At 54.9% G+C, this 22,981-nt stretch overlaps 1 protein-coding gene across 1 annotated transcript in view; it reads left to right on the top strand.

The window, feature by feature from the left end:
• LOC119113949 (uncharacterized) overlaps positions 1–22,501 on the top strand; it is a 34,102-nt gene extending 11,601 nt beyond the window's left edge. The window contains exons 2-3 of the mRNA XM_037238182.1: positions 18,672–18,886; positions 21,486–22,501. Coding sequence (XP_037094077.1) covers positions 18,672–18,886; positions 21,486–21,808 — 538 coding nt within the window. The 3' untranslated portion in view covers positions 21,809–22,501. The remainder of the gene's footprint in view (positions 1–18,671; positions 18,887–21,485) is intronic.
• Positions 22,502–22,981: the final 480 nt, after the last annotated feature.

Raw genomic sequence — 22,981 nt, 5'->3', positions numbered from 1 at the left:
GGGCGTTACGCAACCGAGCGACGTCGTCTTCAGATAACCTGCGAATTGCCGCCGTCTCTCCGATGGCCCAATGCCGTCCGAGCTCGCGGGAATACGTAACAACGAACAGACCATTTGTCCTGCTTCGCCTCATCTGTCTCTCGCGAGGAGCGATTTCACACCTGGGAACGGTCGCATACAGAAAGTGACGTCGCCCAGGCGGCTCGCTCTCCGAGACACGCCGCTTGATTTCGCTCCGAACCGCGGGGATGGGGTGCAAATCTCGCGCGGTGAGCCGGGCTGACGCCTCTGGGAAGTGCGGCCGCTGGGCTACCACCGAGAGGTTTCCAATGTGGGCTGACGCCTTGTCACCTGTGTCATGCAGCGTTTTACTGTGGACTCGCCGCCGCAAAGTCATGCACGTGCTGTACGTCATGCTGGACGTCGTGGGGCTGATGTCCACCGGTGAAGATGGAAGCGAATATCCAAAGTTTGGCCCATACACCACTGCTAAGTCGGATCTGAATGCGGCCTGACAATTGGCGCACTACTTTATGCACCCCACTGACCTAAAACCAGATGTTTCGAACATTGCAAGGCGCTGGCGTCGTACTCACACCAAGCCGCGACGACAAAGCCTTATTCTGCCTTCAGTAACCACAAAACCGGTCAGGCTGAACCATTTAAGACCCCGCTGCCCCAGATGTAGGACGGTGTCATCCATCAGCCCGCCTTTGGGCTGTCAGTGGCACTGCAGGCAGATGCCGCGCACGCGCAGGGCCGTGTCGCCTCTGGTTCATCGCCGCGACGGAACGCAGCGAGTTCTCATTCCAGTTTGCGGGATCTGGCGAGTGCGGTCCACAATGCAGCTGCCGAACGAGAGCCGGGGTGACGAGGCGGCGAGTGGTTTGGACAGACAGCGGACAGCTGGGTTCAATTAATTGCAGCGCAGACTTCGAAAGCGTTCTTGATAATCTAGTGTCTGTCATTCCCCAGTTTGCATGTCAAGCAAATGTATATGCAATTGTATCTGCTAATTGTATTGTAATCTACAATGTCGAGTTTCGTGGTAATTTGCTCACCCACAGCAAGACCACCTTCTTTGTCGGGAACCGCTAGTTTGGGTGTGCTCAACGCATTTGTCTGCTGTAATGAACATGTTTGTCTTGAAAAGTCTGGGAAAACGGCGTGATTAAACTCTGCAAAGAAGTGTGAATTACGGTTGTGTTGCCCGTGCCCAATTAGGCATCTGTTCGCGTGAAATCTCACACCTCGCAGCTTCAGGGGCTGTGCTCTCTCCCCGCCACGCCATGCCTGGTTCTTCTGGCAGTCTCAAGTGCAGCACAAAGTCATCTCCAACCCGGTTGACGTCGCGTTTTTCTCGCTGGAACAGCGCGTAATGCCGGGAAATTGAGATAAGGCCGCCAGCGGGGCTGCCGTCGGCGGCATTCAGCCGCCTGTGCCAGGTGTGACTGACCCCGGACCGGACCGGCTGCCTGCCCCTACACCGGAGCAGTTTCACCATGAACTTCCGGGTCGCTGCCGAGTCAGGCAATCCTTTCGGACAACTTTCTATTCGATGTGTTGGTTAAAATGTATTTTATCGCGTGAGTCAGTGCTCCAGAGGCTTTCGGGTCGGAGTCCTCGCAAAGAAAAGCATGTTTGAACAGTGGGGATGAACATCACAGCCCTAGTTAGCCAAACTATGCGATAATTAACCAAGTCTGCTGGCCGGAGACTACCGATGGATATTTATCGTTATCATTGCCACCGTCGGTAATAACTGATCACACGCATTGGAGCCTGATCGCATTTGAACTCCAAACGTAGGGCGACCATTATTTACGTCATACAAGTCCAGCCGTCAATCCATTGGATCATTATTCTGTTATCCATAATCCATCCACTGGACGTGTGTGAGGCCAGTGCGTGGAACGAAGGAAGACTCGTTCGCTCATTTGAGGGCGTTCCGCGGAACGTCGCCTACGCCTATGAAGCTTTGGCTCAGCGTCTGGAACTGAATCGGTCATTCGTCTGGGACTGTTTGCCGGGCTGGAACCAATAGCCACGGGAGGGTTCAGTCTTCGGCGGTTGGCTTAGACTGACCAACACAGTCGATCTCCTGCGCGGGATCTGAACCACCGCGACCGAGGACGGCGTCACGGGACCGCGTCCTCCGAACGCGGTCCCGTCGGCCGGACCTGGGTCCGTCGCCGGTCCGTGGGCGCCGGAGCCCAGCGACCGCAGCTGGTCCCGCGGACCGCCGGGCGGGGACACCGTACTCCACCGGGTCCGGAGGACCACCCGACCGTGACGACCCAGTGCGTGACGTCACGGCGCTACGGTCCGCATTGTTCTGGAATTAATCCAGCGCACTGGGATGTCCACCGCGCGTAAAAAGGCCGGCGCAGTTATGTTATTGTTTTCGGCGGCATCCCTCGAAGCAGGGGTACTTTACAATGGCACAGTGACCGTACGATGCTGCTAAGACGAGGAACAGTAAACATAAAAAACAAAACAAAAACCAAAAACAAAATTATATTGGATCTCTGTGAACCTATATCTAGGGGAAAAAGAGGGGTTCCCCATCCCTCCAAAAGGGTGCGATTCGAAAAATGCAGTCCGAAAGCCACTCAAAAGAAAGAAAAAGCATAGCCGCTCGTTCCTCATTAGAGCAGGGCTGTTGGATGGTGAGTATAGTGACGCACTGGACGATGTTTCCGGTCCCCCTTTCCTGGCTCCCTCTCCGTCTCCGATCCTTTCCTGTAGCGGGACGGGCCGGAACACGCTGCGTATGTGACCCTTGACCGACGTGATTCCGCGACGCGATCGCGCTATTCAGGTGTTTCGATTGTCCGGTATTACTGGCGGTGGGCCCGCTTTCTAACTAGGACCGTTGTGGCGCAGCATTGTGCTGACACCAGCTTTTCGTGAATTAAACGGCAATCATCCACCTTTTGAATGAATTATAGAGGATCAAAACTGAACTGTGCGGCTTGGTTCGGAGTGTGCCTTTACTTGTTTGCCCTCGACACACAGCCGTGTGTAAACGAGCACTGCTGGCTTCCCTCCAAAATCCAGCCCGCCAGGCTTCTCCAAGGTCGCATTGTTGTCGCCGTCCCGTCAAACTGGACGGACTGCGTTCCTGCGCGCTTCGTGCACCGACCTACGAGAGGTCGCCCGCTGATTTGCTCTCTCGGAAAGTTGAGACTGAGCGGCGGCTGCGCGTCAAGTGCCCGTGACCCGACACACCCCTCCTGACCCCTGTCGGGTCACCAGACGCCGACACGTTTCACCTGTCTCACCCTGCATGCGCGCTCGACGTTCAGCCGCTGTCGGCGGTTTCGCCTTCCGTGACCCCCGTCCTCGGGTCACCGCCGGTTCACGCCCGACTCCAGCCAGCCCAGCCATGAGGGCCGGTTACAGTCGGTGGGGGTCGGCCGAATCAGCTGATTTCCGGACCGCCCCGGATCCTGTCATCTTTGCGAGCAGAAGCCGGCCAGATGGGGCCATTATGGCGCGGAAGGCGCCTCCGTAAGCGAGAGTGATTTATTGGTGCTGAAAATCGCTGAGGCTGTTGGATGGCCGATACGAAAGTTGGTGCGCGATGAAGATTCGCTGGGATTCTCGTGGTCTCGACCGTCTGCCAGTGGTTGCAAACAGTGATGGCACACAGCTGCATCGTGAAACTGCAAGGCATTGCTATGCATGGAGCTGGGAACATTTGACCAGGAAGGTGTTCTGCTTCGCTGAGCCTTGTACGGCTCTCTCACATGGATGGGCATCCCATGCGACCTTGTAATGGATGCAAAGTGGGAAAGAAGCACTTGTGATACGCTTTCATTCAGGTGGCAGAGGGAGACAGCCGCTTGCACTGCTGAATGTCATTCTCTCCTTCACACATTACCGTCGTGGATCGTTTTCACCAATCAATCTAGTTGTCGTTGCTTGATTTTGTCGTTCGTCGCCTTGCAGTGGCATAACAGCAGAAGACAGATGAATCCATGCTTCTTTCCTTTTACCCCAAGTATGTGGATACGGCTATTTGGTTTCTTTTACCAACGGATATACTTCAAGAATCCTTCAAAATTTAAAGACCGTCCTTGGACATTTAATAGTAAGTTCCACGCTCCCACCGGTATTTCAACAAAATGACAGCCTAGGAATGAAAGATAGCCAAAATCCTGTGGCTTTCCTGACACTGTATGTTGAGATAGTTGCTCATGCATTTGTCGTCGGCACCATTCACGCCACACTGAACCTGACTGTTGCTCTATTACTTATGGACATCAACCTTCCCCGAGAAGAGTGATGACCTAGGTCTGAACGAGCCATTCCAACTACGCTATGTCGGAGCGCGCTGACATCTTCCTTCCACAAGAAGAGTGATGACCCAGAGGCGCGCCAGCTCGACCCAGCCGGCACCCGTCACCCATACTCGCTCTCCTGGCGGAGCCGCTCAATGGTCTCATCCACCACGTGCTGGCGTCGCCTGTTGGGCGGCCAGCTGCCATTGTCCGCGCGACAGCGAAAGTGTGACGTCTCCGGCTGGCCGGCGCGGGCACGCCCCCTGCGCGCCGACAAAGCTGGCGGTGGCGCGACGCCACCGACGAAGGGGTTCGGCCGTGGCTAGGACAATTGCGAGCGGCGCTGGGGAAGGCCGCGCACCGCGACCGACTGCGAGAGGTCGACGGCGGTCGAGCGTGCCGGCCAAGGCTGAGCAGCATACGGACGTCGGCGGCGGCGCCGCATGACCCGGATCGTGACCCAAGGACCCCGCGGCGCCGCGTGCCGGCGTCCTTGGCGCGTCGTCACGCGCGGATCGGCCGCTGGCGGAGATGCTCCAGTTGGTCGGTGATGTCCCAGATCCGCTCTCCGGGGGAGGCGTTCCGGTCACGGTCGGGGTCGGGGAGGGGGGGGGGGGCGTCTCGCAGAGTGAGGCCGCTCGCGAAACCGAGGCGGTGGGATGACAGCGTCTTACGGGAGTCCAACAGGCGCCGGATCCCAGGAGTCCGGCGGCCGCTCACGACGCAGAGCGGATCCCGCTTGAACTGGGCCTCATTCATTTGGCGGCTTCGCTGCGAGGTATCTAACCATCGGACACCAACGATCTTCTGGAGAAGACACTATCCAGCAGCTCCGGCAATTTCGGCAGTTCCAAAGCAGCTGAGTCGGCTGCTCAGAGATTTGGGCGCCGACTGTTTCGCGCAGCCGCCAAATCAGTTTGACGACCTATCGGCGAGCTTTTTGCGAAGAGATGAGCCCGGCAAACCTCACACACAGCGGCAGCGTAGTTTCAGCGTCGTCGACGGCGTTGAGTGCCACGCGGGTGGAGCCACAGGGAGAGCAGGATTTGATTGCTGTCGTCTCGTGTGACAATTGCACTACGTTTTAGGGCATCACACAGAGGCCAAACGTTGCTCGTACATTGAGTGTGCTCGGATGACCAAGATGATGACGCGAACCGGGCGTTTCAGCCCTGGACGCTGCGCGAGGCCGGCACTTCGGCTCCGCTGCATCGCATTACCCGGGGCATCCGAAATCAAATCATTCTCCTCCTCCGCCCGGGAGGAATAGGCCTAATAGATTTCAGAGTCGGTACTTACCGAGCCGTGCTGGGAAAATTATGGGTTTCATTTCCTCAGCTGTCTGATTAGGGCGCGTACGTTTTGGGATCAAGACCCGGGCGTGGACGGCCCGGTCCGCGCCACTCAGCGCCGATTTACCTAGCCTTACGTGACCGGAAGTGAGTTGAACTCGCCCAACCAAAAGCACGGCAGTCAGCAATGGATGCCTCTGCGTAGATGAAACAGCCATGCATGTTTGTTTAGGCGATCCCCGCTGTTGGTGTTCATGTGGTTGGTGGCACCGGCAGAGGGCAAACAGCGTATGCACATGACATCTGAAATGTCACGGGTGCCAGACGACATCTCCGGATGGCTCCCGGACAAGAAGATAAAACAAAGCAAAACAAAAGAGCGCAAAACTGTTGAAAGACGTTTCCGTGTTTTTTGTAACTATTTCTTGATTCCACCGACCACACAATGAATTACAGCACTGTGTGCACTGCTCAGTGCCACCGACCACATCATGAGTTACTGCACGTGTGCACACACTCAGTGCACCGTTCAGCTTCAGTTCGATGTCCATCGGCAGCAAACATGACAGCATGATTGATTATAACCATCTGGCAATGGTGAAAGCCGTAGCCATACATGCTTCTTGCGATCCACTAGATAATTGTTCTAGCAAGTGTGGCAATTAATGCCAAAAACGCCAAAGGGCATGACCGGGTGAAAGACAAGGGTGACAAAGCATGAAGTGCAGACCAACATTTGACATTCGTGCAGCTTTGCAAAAATAGCGAACGAACACATACATTCCAGAATGCATGTGGGAGGGTGCTCTGCAGCTTTCGGTCTCAACAGATATAACAGCTGGCAGGTGACAGGTACAGACAGTTGGGCGTAACGGCTCAGACCAGCTGGCCGAGGTCATGGCCGCAGTGTTCCCTCTGCCTGTGAACTCAGCACTGAGCGTGGGATCATCAGAGCAAATCACCAAGTGCTTTATTACGGGAATGGGACTGGCTGGTTTTTCGTTCACCTGAGGAGTCAAAGACACTGCATCAGCCCAAACTTATGGTACTGGACTGATGCAGAGATTAAGTGCAATCTTCGATAGAAGGCTGGGTATAAGGTTTGCGAGCGTGGAGGAGGACTTTCGGGTAAATGAGAGAATGTCACGAGATGGCAAAGGACGAAACCTACTAATGATGGAAAAACTACAACGTCGTGAAAAACCCCAAATGCGACTTGGCTCAGGGAGAACAAATGTACCTGGGTAGCACAAGAAATATTTGCCTCGGATGTTCCGAAGTTTACCTGTCATTTTCAGCCCTGAAACGATTACGCGAAGCGGATAGGACCTCCCAGATAGTCCGCTGTGCGAAATGACCGCAACAAAAACTAGCTGCTTGATGAATTAGAGTGAGAGAAACAGCTAAAACAAAGGCTGTACGGTGACTAAACGCCCCTCATTATTTGGCAGGTGGCCCTAAACACTCCAGGCCTGTTTTGTCCGTTTACGACTGCAGACGAAAAACGTGTCGACCTGTTCGGTGCTGGCTTTTTGTTCGGACGCTCAGTGCGGCCACCGGTGCTACTGCCCTGGTCTTGCATGCAGTCTCTGTGCTTCTCGCGCGTCAGAAGTTCGCGGCGCCTCGCGATGGTTTCTGTAGGTCAGCGAGTGCTGTTATCGGGTAACACGACGAATTTAGGTCACACCTGGCGGACTGTGCTTCAGAAACGCGGCAGTCTTACGGTGTGTTTAAACGCGTCAGTCCGTAAGCCAACAACTCAGATGAAGACGGATGACGTGGACGCCAACTAGGAGACCCAGCTATGCCACAAGCGCAAATGGAACGACCAGTGGCGTGGATAAATGTGTAGCGAAATGGGGACGTATCATTTTACCCTAGGTGTTAAGGTTTGAAATGTCTCAAGGCAGTGATCCCCTTCGATTTCACATGAGTCAGATAGCAGTGGGGTTGAATGTAGCATTTTCGAAATATACGCATTTGACATCTATCGATAAACATCTTCGGGAGAATGCTTAAGCTTACCTTAAACACTTGATTGATTGGGTTGGACAGATTGGTCGCCTTGCACGTTGTGATGCGTCAATTGGTACCGTGGTATCCTGGTACGGAAACATAAATGAATGGAGTTCGTCACCTTTGGAAGCCCATGTGGATACCACTTGCGAGTGCACTGAGATAAATCAGTATCGTATGATTGGCAGGTGGAGTGGCGCTGAACTTTAATATCGGCGCGCCTGGCATCTATCTCTGGGATATCGGACGGCTTTGAGCCTGTCCAAACCTGGCTATTATAATAAACGCGGCGGATGAGTTTGGAATGTTTCACACATTTGGTGTCTGTGACGAAGGCATTCGGAAAAATGCTCATCGATTTTGTGATTGCGCACAGTAAACTGAGCGATGCACTTACTACGTAAGATTCATATATATATATATATATATATATATATATATATATATATATATATATATATGCATGCTTGGTGATGCTGCACTTTTCACATTTTCCTCTGTTTAGCCGCTGATCGAAAGTACTTAAGGCACCTGCTGACATGCCGGCAGTGCAGTGCCATACATCGCACAGCTGGTCCCTCGTCTCTTCCTGTCCCCGTTGCTGATATCTGACATAGTTTTTAAAAAACGAGCGGAAAGGGATGGAGGTATTGTTCGCGCACGGCTTTGCGTGAGATTTGCAGACATTGGCCCACTATTTTGCCGGTGCAATTGTTCATTTTTCCTCCGTCATTACCAGTTTGTCTTATCTCGCTGTCACGCCCATTCACGTACAAGCTTCTGATCCGTGGTCTTTGGTCACTCTGCAGGAGAAAACGATTGCGTTCCCCAATCTAACGGGCTTTTCGGCTGAAATAGCGGATATGTTGCAAAGCTGCATGGATACGCAACCTAGTCAAAACGTTCACACTTAAGTCATCTACGAATATTGCAGTGAAGCTGCTAAAGAGCTGTGTTGTTTGGCGCTGAAAATTTGATGGCGCTGCAATCAGTGAATACAAGGGCTCATAGCCCTCAAAGGTGTGACTGGCCAAGCTTGGTTAGGCTGCTGAAGCCCCCAAAATGTCCGGCTAGTTGAATTAAAACTCGCTCGGTCTCGAGCCTGGCTCGAAAGCATTTAAAGGGAGTGTTCCACGATTATTTGGGGTTTTGAACTGAAATGGCCATAATGAGGATCTTCCGGTGCCGTTCATAATCCTGCCCTTCTTAGGACCTAGGCCACCCTAGTTTCTGAGCGACACGCCCGCAAAAATGGCGAAAGGTATATCGAGGAAAGTATTCAAAAAGTCACCTTGTAATTCATAACGTCATAATAACGCCATTCAATTCCTGCCATTCCATAAGCTTAACGGTGATCAAGGCAAAGAAAAGCATAATTGCTGAGGCGTCCATATCTGGTGTTCGCGAGCTCGATTTTCAGACCCTCGCTTTAAGACTCAATTGGCTCTCTATTAATGTTGTGCAAGGTACGAGTGCGTAATTAAACCATGAAGCATTGATAAATATATTTACTGGACAGATAATTGTGCTGTCTACAGCACTTTTTTCCCATTAAAAAACATACAAATAATTAGAAGCGAGCTTGTTTCATTACATCCGATGCTTGCATCAATATCTGCAAATGCGAAACATTCCTTTTAAGTAGCGTGGCCCAAGCTGTAATGTAGTCGAAACATAACAACCGGTTCTCGACTTTGCTTCGAGATAACGCACACTTGCGATGTTTTTCTAGCACTCCCGACTTACGGCCGAACGAATCGGTCTCGGAGCAGGTGTAGTGCGAGTACGGGCCGACTAACTACCCAGCATTCTTGGAGCGAAGAACCCTTTTTAATCCCACCCAAAGCGTACAATGATGGGCGCACCCAGCCATTAGCGGGGTCGTCTGCATGCAGTGTGGCCACACGACAAGGATCATAACTATAGCATAGCCCATGATCGAAGCCTCAGAAAGATGTTACGCCCTGCTCAGTCACCGAAGGAGGAGGGGGTGGGTGAAGGGATCACCCTTGCCGGCGTCAGATTGGTGTGAGCTTCCGTTTGTGGTGGGTTCGCTGTCTGTTCCGTCAGAGGACAACAAGACTAGTTCACCGCCCCGGCTTGTCCGTCTGACCCGGCGAATGGGGTGCCTGCCTCAAAAACCCAGAGACCATATGGCTAGTGTCCGATTTTTTTCGTACCGTTCGCTGTGGAGCGAGTGAGCTAAATTGCCACGTTGGTGGTTTTGTTCCCGGTTGAGGCAGGCCGTCGGCCTGATGTCTGGATTCGGCCTCGTTTCTGAAATGGCCGGGACATATTTCAGGTCTGCGGACAAGTGGGCGGGGCGTGTTGTCGGGCCTCAATCCGCGTTAGCGACAGCTGATGATTTGTGATGGATCCGTGTGCTGTGAGCCCCGCCATCATTCCGTGTTACGGGCTCTGAGCGTCGCTCGTCACGATACCGCTGATCACCAAACCACCGCCTGAAAACTGCGAATAAGCAGGTGACTGCTCCATGGGCGGCTTCCATCGGACGTTCGTCCTTTGATGAGTTGACGTTTTACGTACGCCCACGGGCAAAACATTGTGCAAATGTGGTAGGATAATAGAATGTCTACATTTCTTGGTCAGGTTATCACCAAAGATCATACGTTTCGGGTCTGATATTTCGTTATGTCTCCTCTTTCCCTCTCAAGTGGTCACTGATACGTTCGTGCGCAGCACATGCAGCCACTTCTGCCTTATCTCCAAATGGGTGCCTGGTACGTTGGTACGGCACCCCGGTAGGGCTGCTTCCCTTCAATGGATGCCTGATACGTTGGTAAGGCACCCCGATAGGGCTGCTTCCCTTCAATGGATGCCTGGTACGTTGGTAAAGCACCCCGGGAGGGCTACTTTCCTTCAATGGATGCCTGGCGCGTTGGTACGGCACCCCAGCAGAGCTGCTTCCCTCAATGGATGCCTGGTGCGTTAGTAAGGCACCCCGGCAGGGCTGCTTCCCTTCAATGGATGCCTGGTGCGTTAGTAAGGCACCCCGGCAGGCCTGCTTCCCTTCAATGGATGCCTGGTGCGTTGGTAAGGCACCCCGATAGGGCTGCTTCCCTTCAATGGATGCCTGGTGCGTTGGTAAGGCACCCCGATAGGGCTGCTTCCCTTCAATGGATGCCTGGTGCGTTGGTAAGGCACCCCGATAGGGCTGCTTCCCTTCAATGGATGCCTGGTACGTTGGTAAGGCACCCCGGCAGGGCTGCTTCCCTTCGGCGACTCGGCCGCCACCCGGCCAATTATTCGACGGCGTCACGGCTGCTGGTTGACAGGAATCCGTGGACTGCGCTGAAGCGTGCGCCCAGAGTTCGGCGCGGCAGCCGAGACAGCCGTCATTGATAAAAACTGGGATAACCTGACCCGGCGGAGCCAGATGCGAGAGGCGTGTTTTGTCGATGGCCGCGACAGAGGCATTCCGCCGGGCTGAAGGTGACGCGGCTAATGTGTAATAATGCGTCAAGAAGCGCCGGCTTTCGCCGCCGTTCTTTGCTGTCGTTTTTTCCGTGGATTAACGGCGCCTAATGGCAATAATGTGCGCGCCTGATAGTAATTATACCGGTAGACAAAACCACTGCGAGAGGCAGACGAGTCGGTGGGATCGCCGACGCAGTGTGCAGCGCTGCCGTCGGCGCTCAGTGCGCCTGCGCCCTGTGACCAGGACACTCGATCATCCACCTCACGCCTTCACCGTCACGGCCGCAGCTATGACGTCACTACGGCCTAGGCTATCTAGCCGCCCCATGCGCGCACGCCACGACAGTCGCCATCCTGAATGGTCTGATCAAATGGAAAGTTTCAATTAGTGCTGATCAGGCGGCGAATTAGCCGCAGATGAGAAATGATGTCGGGATTTAAAGAAGAGCATTGCGCACCTGTCTCCAGGCAGAGCACTTGACCGCTTTCTATTCAATAGGCCAACGCGGTCTTTACCGGTCCAGAGCGAAAATTAACTGACATGAATGATTTACCGCAGCAGGTTTCACCAAAATTAAGCCTTCTCTTGTGCTTACAGAACGCCTATGGGTGTCAGACGATTAAGTATTTTAAAGCCTTAGTGAACCGCGTAGGGAGTGCATGTTTTTTCTAGCCCTGATCATCACGAATAAGTAGGCTGCAAAATCAAAATGGCTCTCACAGGAGCATGATGAATTGTCATGTAAAAAGCATCACAGATCTCCCGAAAACGGCTCTGAGTGAATGGTCACCGCTTCGTTCCCTAAAAAAGTTAATTTCACCCACGACACCCACTTGAAGCCTTTCACTGGCTTTATTTTAAACCAGCTTAAAGTACTGCCTTCGCATACGAGTTTTTGCTTGACTTTTTGCACAAGTCGCACGTAGTTTGATCACCAAATGGGGCATTAATAGCGCCTTCTCTCCCTCCGATTTCAATCACCGGAGCACTTAACGCAGGTCTTCTGCGCTATTGAGGAGCGATTCCCTCGCAAAAAAGCTCGCTTGGACAGGCCGGCGCCCCCCGTCATTTGCTGGACTGACGGCACGCGATGAGACTGAAGGAAATCACAAATGACTGGTGCCCTGCTCCAGGAGCTGCTTCCCTTTCCGGCCGCCGTGTCTGACTTGGACTCTCGATAGGCGCCTCCTGATTGGTCGAGGCGTGAGGTTGCCGCTTGGGAATTGCATTAGCGAACGGACCGCACCGTTCTCGCCGCGGTGACTGCAATCCCGGCCGCGAAATCCCGTGGCCGTGTGGCGGCGGTAGCCGTACCACCACCAAGAGTCACGTGACTAACCGCCACCGCCGGAAGCACTTCTGCGCGCAGAAATCTCGAGTCACTTTCCATTGCCACTCCGGCGGAGACCACCGTTGCCATCATTCGTTCAATAATTTTGCCTGAAATGGAAATTCGCCGCGGCGTTTTGGACAGCGGCCTCATGAAACGCCGCCACTTATGACCCGAGCTAGAAGCGGTGAGCATAATGGCCCGACGCAATCGGCAAGTGGCTAACTTTGTCACGCGCGATGCGAATCGTAGGTTCAGAACACGGCATCGCTTCCCGTCATGTGCTGGCTAATGCTATTAGCCACGAAAAACATGCCATGGGTCCCACCTCAGGTCGGAAGGAACGGTCTTCACTTGGGCCTGAAGCGGGAATGGGCGTTAGTATTTGCGTAATGTGCTGGTGGCCGGGGCCATGCTGATGGCCCCAGCCAGCCAGCCAGCCAGCCAGCGATTTCTGCTTTAAACTATGCTTTAGGCTGTAAGTGATAATCAAACCACAAGCCGAGTCGTTAATTGAAAGACGCTTATGATATGGACGACTGTCCTGTCCCGCTGGCAGGCACAGAACCTCGGCGTACACGTACGCTGCCCAGAACGTTACGTGCTTGGAATAAGAACGCTCAAACACATGCACACATGGGTCTTCCTCTAGACGCCAAACCACCGATGATGTGCGCACACAGACAGGACTGTTCAGTCACGCACCTTCGTAAACTTGAACACAACGACAATTCAAAGTCGAATTTTACACGCACGCGAGTGACGGAGTGCACTCAAGTCACTTCCAAGAGGCGAGTGACGCTCTCAGCGTCGTCGGTGCAGCCGAACTGCCTCCAGGCCACCGCTTCACGCCTCCATGCAATCCATTTAGCATTCACCTTGACCACGGTTTCCACCAGGGGTTACAAAGCTAATAACGCTAGCAGCTGGACACAAAGACATCTACCCCAGCATGTGGTGTTTTTTTTGTGTCCTGACACCATGCCTCTGCGTTCTCTGTGTCCTGCTCGTCGCGTGGCTCCGTAGAGGGGCCGGCGGCACGTGGCTCCGTGGAGAGGCCGGCGGCACGTGGCTCCGTGGGGTTCCGGCGCACGCGGCGCGCAGCGTGACGCCCGGGCGCGTGACGGCGTGAGAGGCAGCGTCACGCTACGGCGCGCGGCGGCGTGAAACGTTACGAGATGTGACAGGCGGCGTGAGGGCTTTACGTCGGACCGAGCAGTCCTACCGGCCAAGCCGTCCCACCGGCCGAACAGTCCTACCGGCCGAGCCGTCCCACCGGCCGAGCAGTCCCACAGGCCGAGCCGTCCCACCGGCCGAGCAGTCCTACCGGCCTAGCAGTCCTACCGACCGAGCAGTCCTACCGGCCGGGCAGTCCTACCGGCCGAGCAGTCCTACCGGCCGAGCCATCCCACTCTCTGGGCCATCCCACTGGCCGACCTGTCCCACTCACTAAGCCGTCCCACTTAGTCTCTCACTTCCGCAAAGCTCCAACAAGCAGCCACATCTGACCAGCCGCCTGTGTTGAGGGGGTGGGGATGTCTACAGGGCTGACGCAGCTGACGGCTCCGCGACGCCACGTCCGCTTCTCATGGCGGCGGTGGTCCCTTCCCAGCTCTGCCTCCCGCCGCCAGCGGTCTCTTCCCAGCCGTAACTCACGTGACCAGTGGTACTCGGCCGTGACATTCACTTACCGGCGCCGCGGCCGGCGCCGCGCCGGCGCGGGCCAGGCCGGGGTCCGGCGGCGGCTGTGACGTCTGGCCGGAGGTGTGCCGCCGCGGCTAACGGTCAGGCGGCCGCAGACCGCAGGCGCGTCTGCGCAGGCGTCACACTGGAGCGACGGCTGCCGGCAATCGGCGGCGCACGAGCGGGGTATGCGGTGGTTTGCCCTTCCACTGGAGGAGAATATTGACAATGGTGTTCGAGCAAAGCTACCAGAACTGGCTTGCTGCTTTAAAATAGAAAACTGGTAGCGCTGAATGCGGTGAGTTAGTATGGACAGTCACAACCGCTATGTCGCGGTCTATCCAATGACCATACGTATCCGCTATGGGGAATAGACAGGAGACTAGAACATGAGCTTTTTTAAACATTTCGAGCTACTGCACGTGAGTGCTTCAATTCGGGTGTTATCATATGCGTGACTGATAAATCGAACCGTTATTTGACATCGATACGCAATTTAGTAACACACTTTCAACATCCTTACATTGGCCACCGTGTACTGACGTCAAAGTTGTTGAGTTTTTTCCATCTTCGCGCTTGACGTTGGCAAATTACGCCAGATCTGACGTGGCGCTCCGAAGAGCGGGTCGCGCGCAAGACCAACGCGGCGTCAAATTGGTGACGACGTGTCGCCGGCGACCCGTGCGCTCGCGAATAACCTGCCGGAACGGCTTGCTCTCCCGTTAGCACCGGGTCCACAGCCCGTTCGTTCCTCTAACTGGGGCGACATTGCGATGGCGTCACGGTCATGACGTCACCAGCAGCCGGCGGGGCGGAGACGCGCAGACAGCCTTGCCGCCGGCGATGTAACTCCGGCGGCCGCCGCTCGGTGCCGCCACCGTCGCTGCCTGCCCGGTCGTTGGCAGACACGGGAAGGTGAACCGAAGGCATAACCAAGGGATTTGAGGGGGGGATTGATTATAAGCTGTACTCCCTTTGAGAATCGACGCTTTTTGACCACGCCACAATGCTTACGATATCAAAATCTGGTGACGAGGATTTCGTCTGTAGTTGCATCGTATTGAATACCATGAGCAATGCCATGAGCAACAGTGGTACTTCATTATTTAGGTCAGCGGATATCCGCGTGGATATGCACAGCATATATCATTGATGTGTTAGGCACTGTACCTATTTTTGTTTGGTAAGTCTGTATAGTCTGTCTGTTTACAGTGTGTAGGGGAAAAGGACTGAGGCCCTATCATAAATAATTATACCACACAACCCTTCGCAAATTTCTGTAGCGCCCCCCCCCCCACATCACAAACCCTGGCCGCGCCAGTGATGCGAACAATCGAGTCATGAGTCAGACTCACCGCTGACTATGGCTGCCCTGTTCGCGGCAGGCTGAGCTGGCCCCGCCTGCCCACAGCACGACCGAGGCGTGAACGTTGGCGTTCAGGTGTGGCCTGCCGCCACCATTCATAACCGATCGACTCCGAGTTCAATGAACTCGACGTTTTAAACGGCAAAAAAGGAATCATTAAGTTCCCAGGCTAGGGGATGTTGTGCGAATGCGTCAAACGATACGTCCGTGCTTAAACGTTAACACAACGTCAGTAACAGATCAAAACCATGCGATAGAGCCGCACCATATTCTCTTAAGCCGTCAGAGTAGCCATCCAGTCATCAGGCGACGTCGGAACCGGTGCCAAAGGGAAAACTGGACGTATCTATTGAATGGAAGAGCCCAGCTCGTGTCAGGGCCGCCGCGGGCCGACAGTCTGTCGTCATCGACGCCCAGCACGCGTGGAGTGGTGGCCAGAAGAGGCCGTCGACCTCGACGGTCACGGCCAACCGGCGCCGGCGGTCGGCGGGGCGGACCAACGGACTTGCGAACGAGTGCCCCGGGTGGGGGAGGGGAGGGGCACCGCGCGGAGAGAAGCAGGCCGCTCCGGGGAAAGGCGGAGGGACGCTGCAGAGGTAGCGGGGTGCCAGGGCGAAGATCGATGCAGGGTTTGTCTAGTGGCCTGAAGTTCTCGGTTTAGTTATGGGCTAGCTTAAATGTGCAGTTGTTCTTAAGTTGTACGAATATCCCAAGTACATTCAGTTATTAGACTGACGCTGAGGAGGTTCAGTCGGGAATGCCCCCCGCCTACCGACAGTCAGCTGAGGATAAAAAAACGAGCTGAACACTGAGGCACGCCGCCTAACCCCACCTAACTTAACCCCATCTTATCTGACCGAGCCAAATTAACGACGTCAGAGCGCGGCACGTCGCATGTTCGGCGACAGGCCAAGTCACCAGATCCTGACCTGCCCACCAGGTCCAGCCGCCTGATCCCAATCCAGCTGGCCGGCGCAGTGGAGCTGTCAACATCCGGCACCGGCCGTCAAACAATTGGTGCTCTATTGAATCGGTGCCGACCGGGGGCGCCGGTGAACCGTCACGAGCTCGGGGTGTTCAGTCGACCGAGGTCGCCCTCGCACGCGTCACGTGCCATGCACACGCGCCGCCCACGCCACCAGCGGTTGCCTGTCGACGTGGGGATTAAGACACGGCATGCATGGCGCTTTGATTACATTCACGACGTAATTTCAGATGTGCGGAAGGCGCTTCGTGCAAACTTGCAATTAATGTGCAATTGTTAGCATCTCACCGATTACATGGCGTGCAAGATAAGGATAACAACAATATGGGGGTAAAGAATCTCACAAAATGGGTGAAAATGGTCACCACAATGCATGACGTTTGGGAGCTATGAGGGAAAAAGGAGGGAGAGACAAACAAAAAATACGGGTGAAAAGGAGAGAGGAGGAAGAGGAGGAGAGAGGAGGAAGAGGCGTCGACAAAGGCCCGCTCGCTCTGCATGCCGGTGCTGGGCGGTGTGTTTCGCGGTGGTAGCCGCAGCATTGTCCACTGCTCCCCCCTCCCTCCACACACACCGCCGGGATATGACGATGACGAACACCCTCCCCTGTGGGGATATGACGATGACGAACACCCTTCCCTGCGGGGATATGACGATGACGAACACCCTCCCCTGCGGAGATATGACGATGACGAACACCCTTCCCTGCGGAGATATGACGATGACGAACACCCTCCCCTGCGGGGATATGACGATGACGAACACCCTCCCCTGCGGAGATATGACGATGACGAACACCCTTCCCTGCGGAGATATGACGATGACGAACACCCTCCCCTGCGGGGATATGACGATGACGAACACCCTCCCCTACGGGGATATGACGATGACGAGCACCCTCCCCTGCGGAGATATGACGATGACGAACACCCTCCCCTACAGGGATATGACGATGACGAACACCTTCCCCTGCGGAGATATGACGATGACGAACACCCTCCCCTGCGGCGGGTCGCAGCATCCCTTATCAGGTGTCTAGCTCATCTGGCACAGCGACCCTGAACCTGCCTCGACCCTGGTACTATCTAGCCGGCACTGGCATGGCCCGGTCCCTGATCCGACTCGGTCTCTGACCTGGCCTAGCCCCTGACATGGCCTGGCCCCTGATTTGGCCCGGTCCCTGACTTGGCCCGGTCCCTGACATGACCCGGTCTCTGACCTGGCCTGGTACCTGACATGGCCCGGTCTCTGACCTAGCCCGGTACCTGACATGGCCCGGTCTCTGACCTGGTCCGGTGCCGGACCTGGCTCCCACGGACCACCGGCACCCTTGAGTGAGAACAATCCCCTGACCTGACCCGGTCCCTGGCTGGCTCCCATGGAGCGCCGACGACGCTGAGTAAGGACACGATGGCGGTCTGTAGCCGTAGGCGATGTACTTATCGTGGTGCTGCCGACAGCGGTGCAAGAGGCGTTGTTCTGGCCTTCCGCCCTCGACCTTGGAGTGGCGACGCTGTGTTTACAATCCGTGACATTGCAGGGGTGAGAGATGGAATGATCCTGGTGGAGTTGATGGGGGGGGGGGGGGGGAGGGGAAGTCCTGTTCGTCGGATGGTGTGGGTCACACCACGCCGGTCTTTGTGCTATCGCTCATGCTATGATCAGTTACTATGGTCCTGTTACAAAAGGGTGAAGAGAGAGGAGTGATCGAGGTGGAGGGAGGCTTGTGTCTTCATCAAGTGCCGTTCTTGGATGAATCCCTTCGCCATCTCAGAGCATTCTCATATTGCCACTGCACCAACACGAGCACGGGTATGACAATGACTTTAGACGTGGGATCTGTGCAAAAAAGCGCAACCCCTGAACCATTCCAAGAGACTTTGGCTAAGCGTTGCTCCAGTGCTGAGCGCTCCCACCAACTGAGGCTCAGTGGCCGCACCCCAGCTCGCCCCAGCTCCTCAACTCTCTCACCTCAGACTCAACAACTCCTCTCAGACTCTCTCTCTCTCTCCCTCTCTCTCTCTCTCTCTCTCTCTCTCTCTCTCAGTCTCTCTCTCTCTCTCTCTCTCTCTCTCTCTCTCTCTCTCTCTCTCTCTCTCTCTCTCTCTCTCTCTCTCTCTCTCTCTCTCTCTCTCTCTCTCTCTCTCTCTTTCTCTGTCACTCTCCTCTCCCGACTGCTGTCAGCTGACTTTTGATAATGTTTTCACCCAAGGACGCCCTACTAAAGCCGGCGCTGTCGCAGGCCGCCCTCTCTGATCGCCAGCTCTGTTGCAGGCCACTGCAGCTGACGTCTGTGGTGCTGGCGCTGTCGGCGCTGGCTGCCGGCCGGCCCTTCACCGGCCACTTCACGCTGATCCGGCCCGATGGGCAGACCATCAGCCAGAACTACATCGACGCGCCCGGCACGCCCGGCCACTTCCAGAACAAGCAGAAGAACTCGCCTACCTACTTTATCAAGCTGGCGCCGTCACCGTACACCTTCGTGCCCGGTGAGCGCCGGTGGGAGCGGAGGGATGGAGGCGGCGTGGCGCTTGGTTGAGGGCGGATTTGGTAGATAGGGTGTGCCTGCCATCCAATTTGGCGAAACTTAACAGTCTCCCGTGACGCCGTTAGGAAGGAAACTCGACTAAAGACGCATTCGCCTTCCATCCTCCCCACCCAGTTGTGCAGAGTTTCCGCCGTCACGGTCACGGTGAGCTCATCGCACCTGAGGGCGGCGGATTCTGCGCAGTTCAGTGATAAATACTCGACAAGCACGGCGTCTGTTAGTGCGCTTCATGCACGAAGACTTCGAAGTTACGTGGGGTTTAGTTTCTGAAACTCTCGCGATTATATATATATATATATATATATATATATATATATATCTCTCTCTCTCTCTCTCTCTCTCTCTCTCTCTCTCTCTCTCTCTCTCTCTCTCTCTCTCTCTCTCTCTCTCTGTCTATGAATCTATCTATCTATCTATCTATCTATCTATCTATCTGATATATATATATATATATATATATATATATATATATATATATATATATTTGTGTGCATGCATGTATGCATGAGTCCGTTTGATCATGCCATGCACTCCTCGCCAGTCCGGGCCTCACACTTTGCTCTTGAATGCGCAGTCACTGCCATGGCCCCCGCCAAGTAGATACTCAAATATTGATAGTTCCATTTGTTATTGTTTGATGCGCCGTAAGTGTTTCACACGTCACCGATGGTGCAAAATAACAGCAATCTTGGTAATTTACGTGCTGAGCGTCGATTTAGTTGGGGCAAGCAGCATCTGATCGGATGTTCCCGACTTCCCACTATTGCCCCTAATTGCTGGTGGAAACGAGAAGACCATCAATGATGTCAATTAATGAGCGCTTCTGACGAGGTCAGAGCCCTTGATGAATATCTTCATGCAAGAAGGCAGCTCATTGGTGTTGATGCCGATCACCACTCTTTACACATGCACGATTTCCTGTCACGTAGATTTGTCCTTGGCTACTGAACAAACGGCGTGGCTCAAGCAAAGTATCGTTGAACCCTTCCAACTCAGTTTATTTTCTCCTGCCGGGCTACACATGCAAAGACGTGCTACTTAATCAGTAGTTTGCAGCCACGTGCTTGAGCCCCTGCTCCACACTTCAGCGCTCACCCAGACAGCACCACGCGAAGCCAGACTCCAGCAACATGATTTTTGTGTTAAAATATCCTTACACATCAACCACTGAGAAACTGAGCCCGCATGGCCTTCCCCGCCGAGGAAACAGGGCTCGCACATCAGACTCAACAAGTCATCAGCCGGGTGTCATGGTGTGGTGTCCGGTGTCATGGTGTCAGGAGACTGACACGATGGACCTGGAGCCAGGGCCATGGGCATCAGTACATGACAGGCCACGGCATGACTTCACTGAGCGACACGGTCTAGTGTAAGGTCAGTGTTTGACACAGCACCTTGCCTCGTCACCGGCTGGCATTGCTCTCTGTGATTTGACTGATTGGCGTGGTGTGAAATTGTGTCAGTGACACGGCCACGATTGTTCGTCGATGATGACTGACCCGGCCTGACATGACACCACTGGTCAACACACATCAATATATCACTGTCTGACACCACCTCCGCAGTGGCTGACGATCCATAACGAGGCTCACGAGACGACGTGTTCCGCGTTCCCCTTAAAGCAATGACCTAAGTGGCCTGCAAGGCCACCGTGCCACTCGTGCTGCAACGCGCCGGCAACGGCAACGGCAACGCAACGAAACGCTGCGGCTCCGGCCGACATTGCAGTGCAACAACGCGCCGCGGCAGCAGCTGGCAGCGCAAGGTCGGCCGAAGGGCGCTCATTGCCGTGCGGAGGAAACGTCATGCTCGCCCGAGGCGACCCTGCGCAGCCGTCGCGCCGCAGGGTGACCTCTCGTGACCCCGGCCCGCTCGGTCGGCGGCGGCCGCTCAGATGTCTCGCTGGGGGCGGGGCCCACCAGCGGGCGCACGCGGCGTCATCTGACCTCGCAGCGCGCTGATTGGCTGGGTCGGCGGTGGCAGGTCATTGCAGTGTGACCCCGCGTGACGCTCGGCTCGAGCCAATACGCGGTAATGTGATGAGTCTGGTTGCGAGCGACGCGTAAAATGTGCTTCATTTCCTCCGCTCTTGCTGCGAGGCGGCGACTCTCCTGGGTGCAGTCATACACGCGCATTCACCTACCAGAATAATTGTCACACAAACCGAATGTATGTGACATTAACACGGAGTTGGATACCAGATTAAAAAGCACGCTAGTTGATTGGGTGGAAAACTGCCTCAACCCATTCCAGGACGACCTTTTGTATCCCTCCTATTTAGATTTGCATTAACTTCGAATGCACGGCCAGGCTATATCGTTACATACGCTGCGTTCATTCATGTATGTGCGCGATGTGTCAAGCCCATTATACGCATGGTTTTCCCAGGGCCTCATTTTCCAGCCCCGATCCGACTGACTTGCATTACGCACAAGCTGTCGTTATTACGTAAAGCCGCCAATGTTCCCAACCAGCGCACGTGTCTCGGTCAACATGGCTGTTGGTGCTTGGCCTGACGTTTATATTTCGCTCCACTCCAGGGCTTGGCTACGTGAGCAACCCACCGGTCAAGAACCCCTTCTTCAGCGTCAACTTCCCCTCCAACGGCAAGCCGAATGGCCTGTACTCGCTGAGCGAGCTGCGCGGCACCACCACCACGCCGACCCCCATCTCTCGCGCCGACAGCCCCGTCTCGTGGCTGCAGGGCAGGTACATGTTCAACGGCCGGCCCAGAGATGGCGTTACTGCCGTGCGCGCGCCGGCCAGCTCGTCGCTGCTCAACGCGCTGCTTGCGCGGAATGCGAACAGGAGCCCGTCGAGGTTCAGTTCGCGCCGTGGCAAGATTGACCTGTCGCTTTGGTAAGCGGCTGTGTGGCGTGCGGCGTGAGGCGTGAGAAGATCCTCACAAATGGCGTGAGGCGAGCCAGCTGGCCGGCCGCCGAGGCGGTTGCCATGACGACGTAGAGCGGGCCGCAAGCCTGCTGCCCCGATGTCTTTCCAATGCTAGGACAGCTGCTGGTACCAGAGGCCGTGGTGATCTCCTGTTGGACCGAGCCGTTGACACCGCACTGCACCACCGCACCAGCTGGCGGCGTGCGCACCAACACGTGCCGACACGTACCGTCCGGCATCCCCGCGACGTCTGGCTTGAGCAGCTGATTCGAGCTCCACGAGCAACGTGTTCTGAACATGTCAACGTGAGCTATACTGAACGCGGCTCGGGCGAGGAGCGTTATGGTCCAATGTGTGCAAACCGCTTTGGTGTTTACACTACACTGTGCCCGCGTGGCACGGTATGGCGGCGTTATTGGGCGTGCAGCTCGTGGCACAGCGGAGAGAGCAAGGGATGAGACCTATCAGCCCACAGGTAGATCGCACATGACTGTTGTATTGCTTACCTTCATGTAGCAGTGATGGAGTTGCACTCCTGGTGCCAGTGTCAGGTGCTGTCCGGCGAAGACAGAGTTCGAGCGTCACTTATCACCGTGTTACTGTTTGTTGTGTGCTTGCGTTGCATCTTCGGTGGCCATGCGAGTTATTGGAATAAATCACATTGCAAAAGGCATAGCGGTGTGTGGATACCCCCATCGAATGCGCATGGCACTTCCCGAACAAATTCGCGACGACAAACTGTAGTCGGATGCTCATAGGCACGAGAAGAAAATCATCTAAAACACTAATATGCTGGCTCTTTTGACGTCGCGGCAATAGCAGCATCCCGGTTCCCCGAAGGAGACCATCGTTCCACTCAGCTAGTAACTTTTAGGCTCAATAATGGCCTCATGCATGATGTCGCGCCGCCCTTTGCTTCTTTGTGTATTGGTTCCCTCGCCTACCGCACGGATTGCCTTCATATTGTAAGCCAAGTATGCATTGTGAACTCACAAATATGGCATGGCACCGATTATACACATCATCGCTCACATTTCAAGATGCACAGCACATGCCATCTTTTGCTAAAGGCTTTCTCATCTGACATTCCACACTCGGCTTTTCGTTGTCTTGTCAAGTTTCATTCGGGTTACGTTTCCGAACA

Source organism: Pollicipes pollicipes, unplaced genomic scaffold, assembly GCF_011947565.3.
Source record: "Pollicipes pollicipes isolate AB1234 unplaced genomic scaffold, Ppol_2.1 Scaffold_7262;HRSCAF=8765_pilon_pilon_pilon, whole genome shotgun sequence".
NCBI lineage: Eukaryota > Metazoa > Arthropoda > Thecostraca > Pollicipedomorpha > Pollicipedidae > Pollicipes > Pollicipes pollicipes.
Note: the sequence above shows the minus strand (reverse complement) of the source record. Positions and strands in the feature narration are given on the sequence as shown.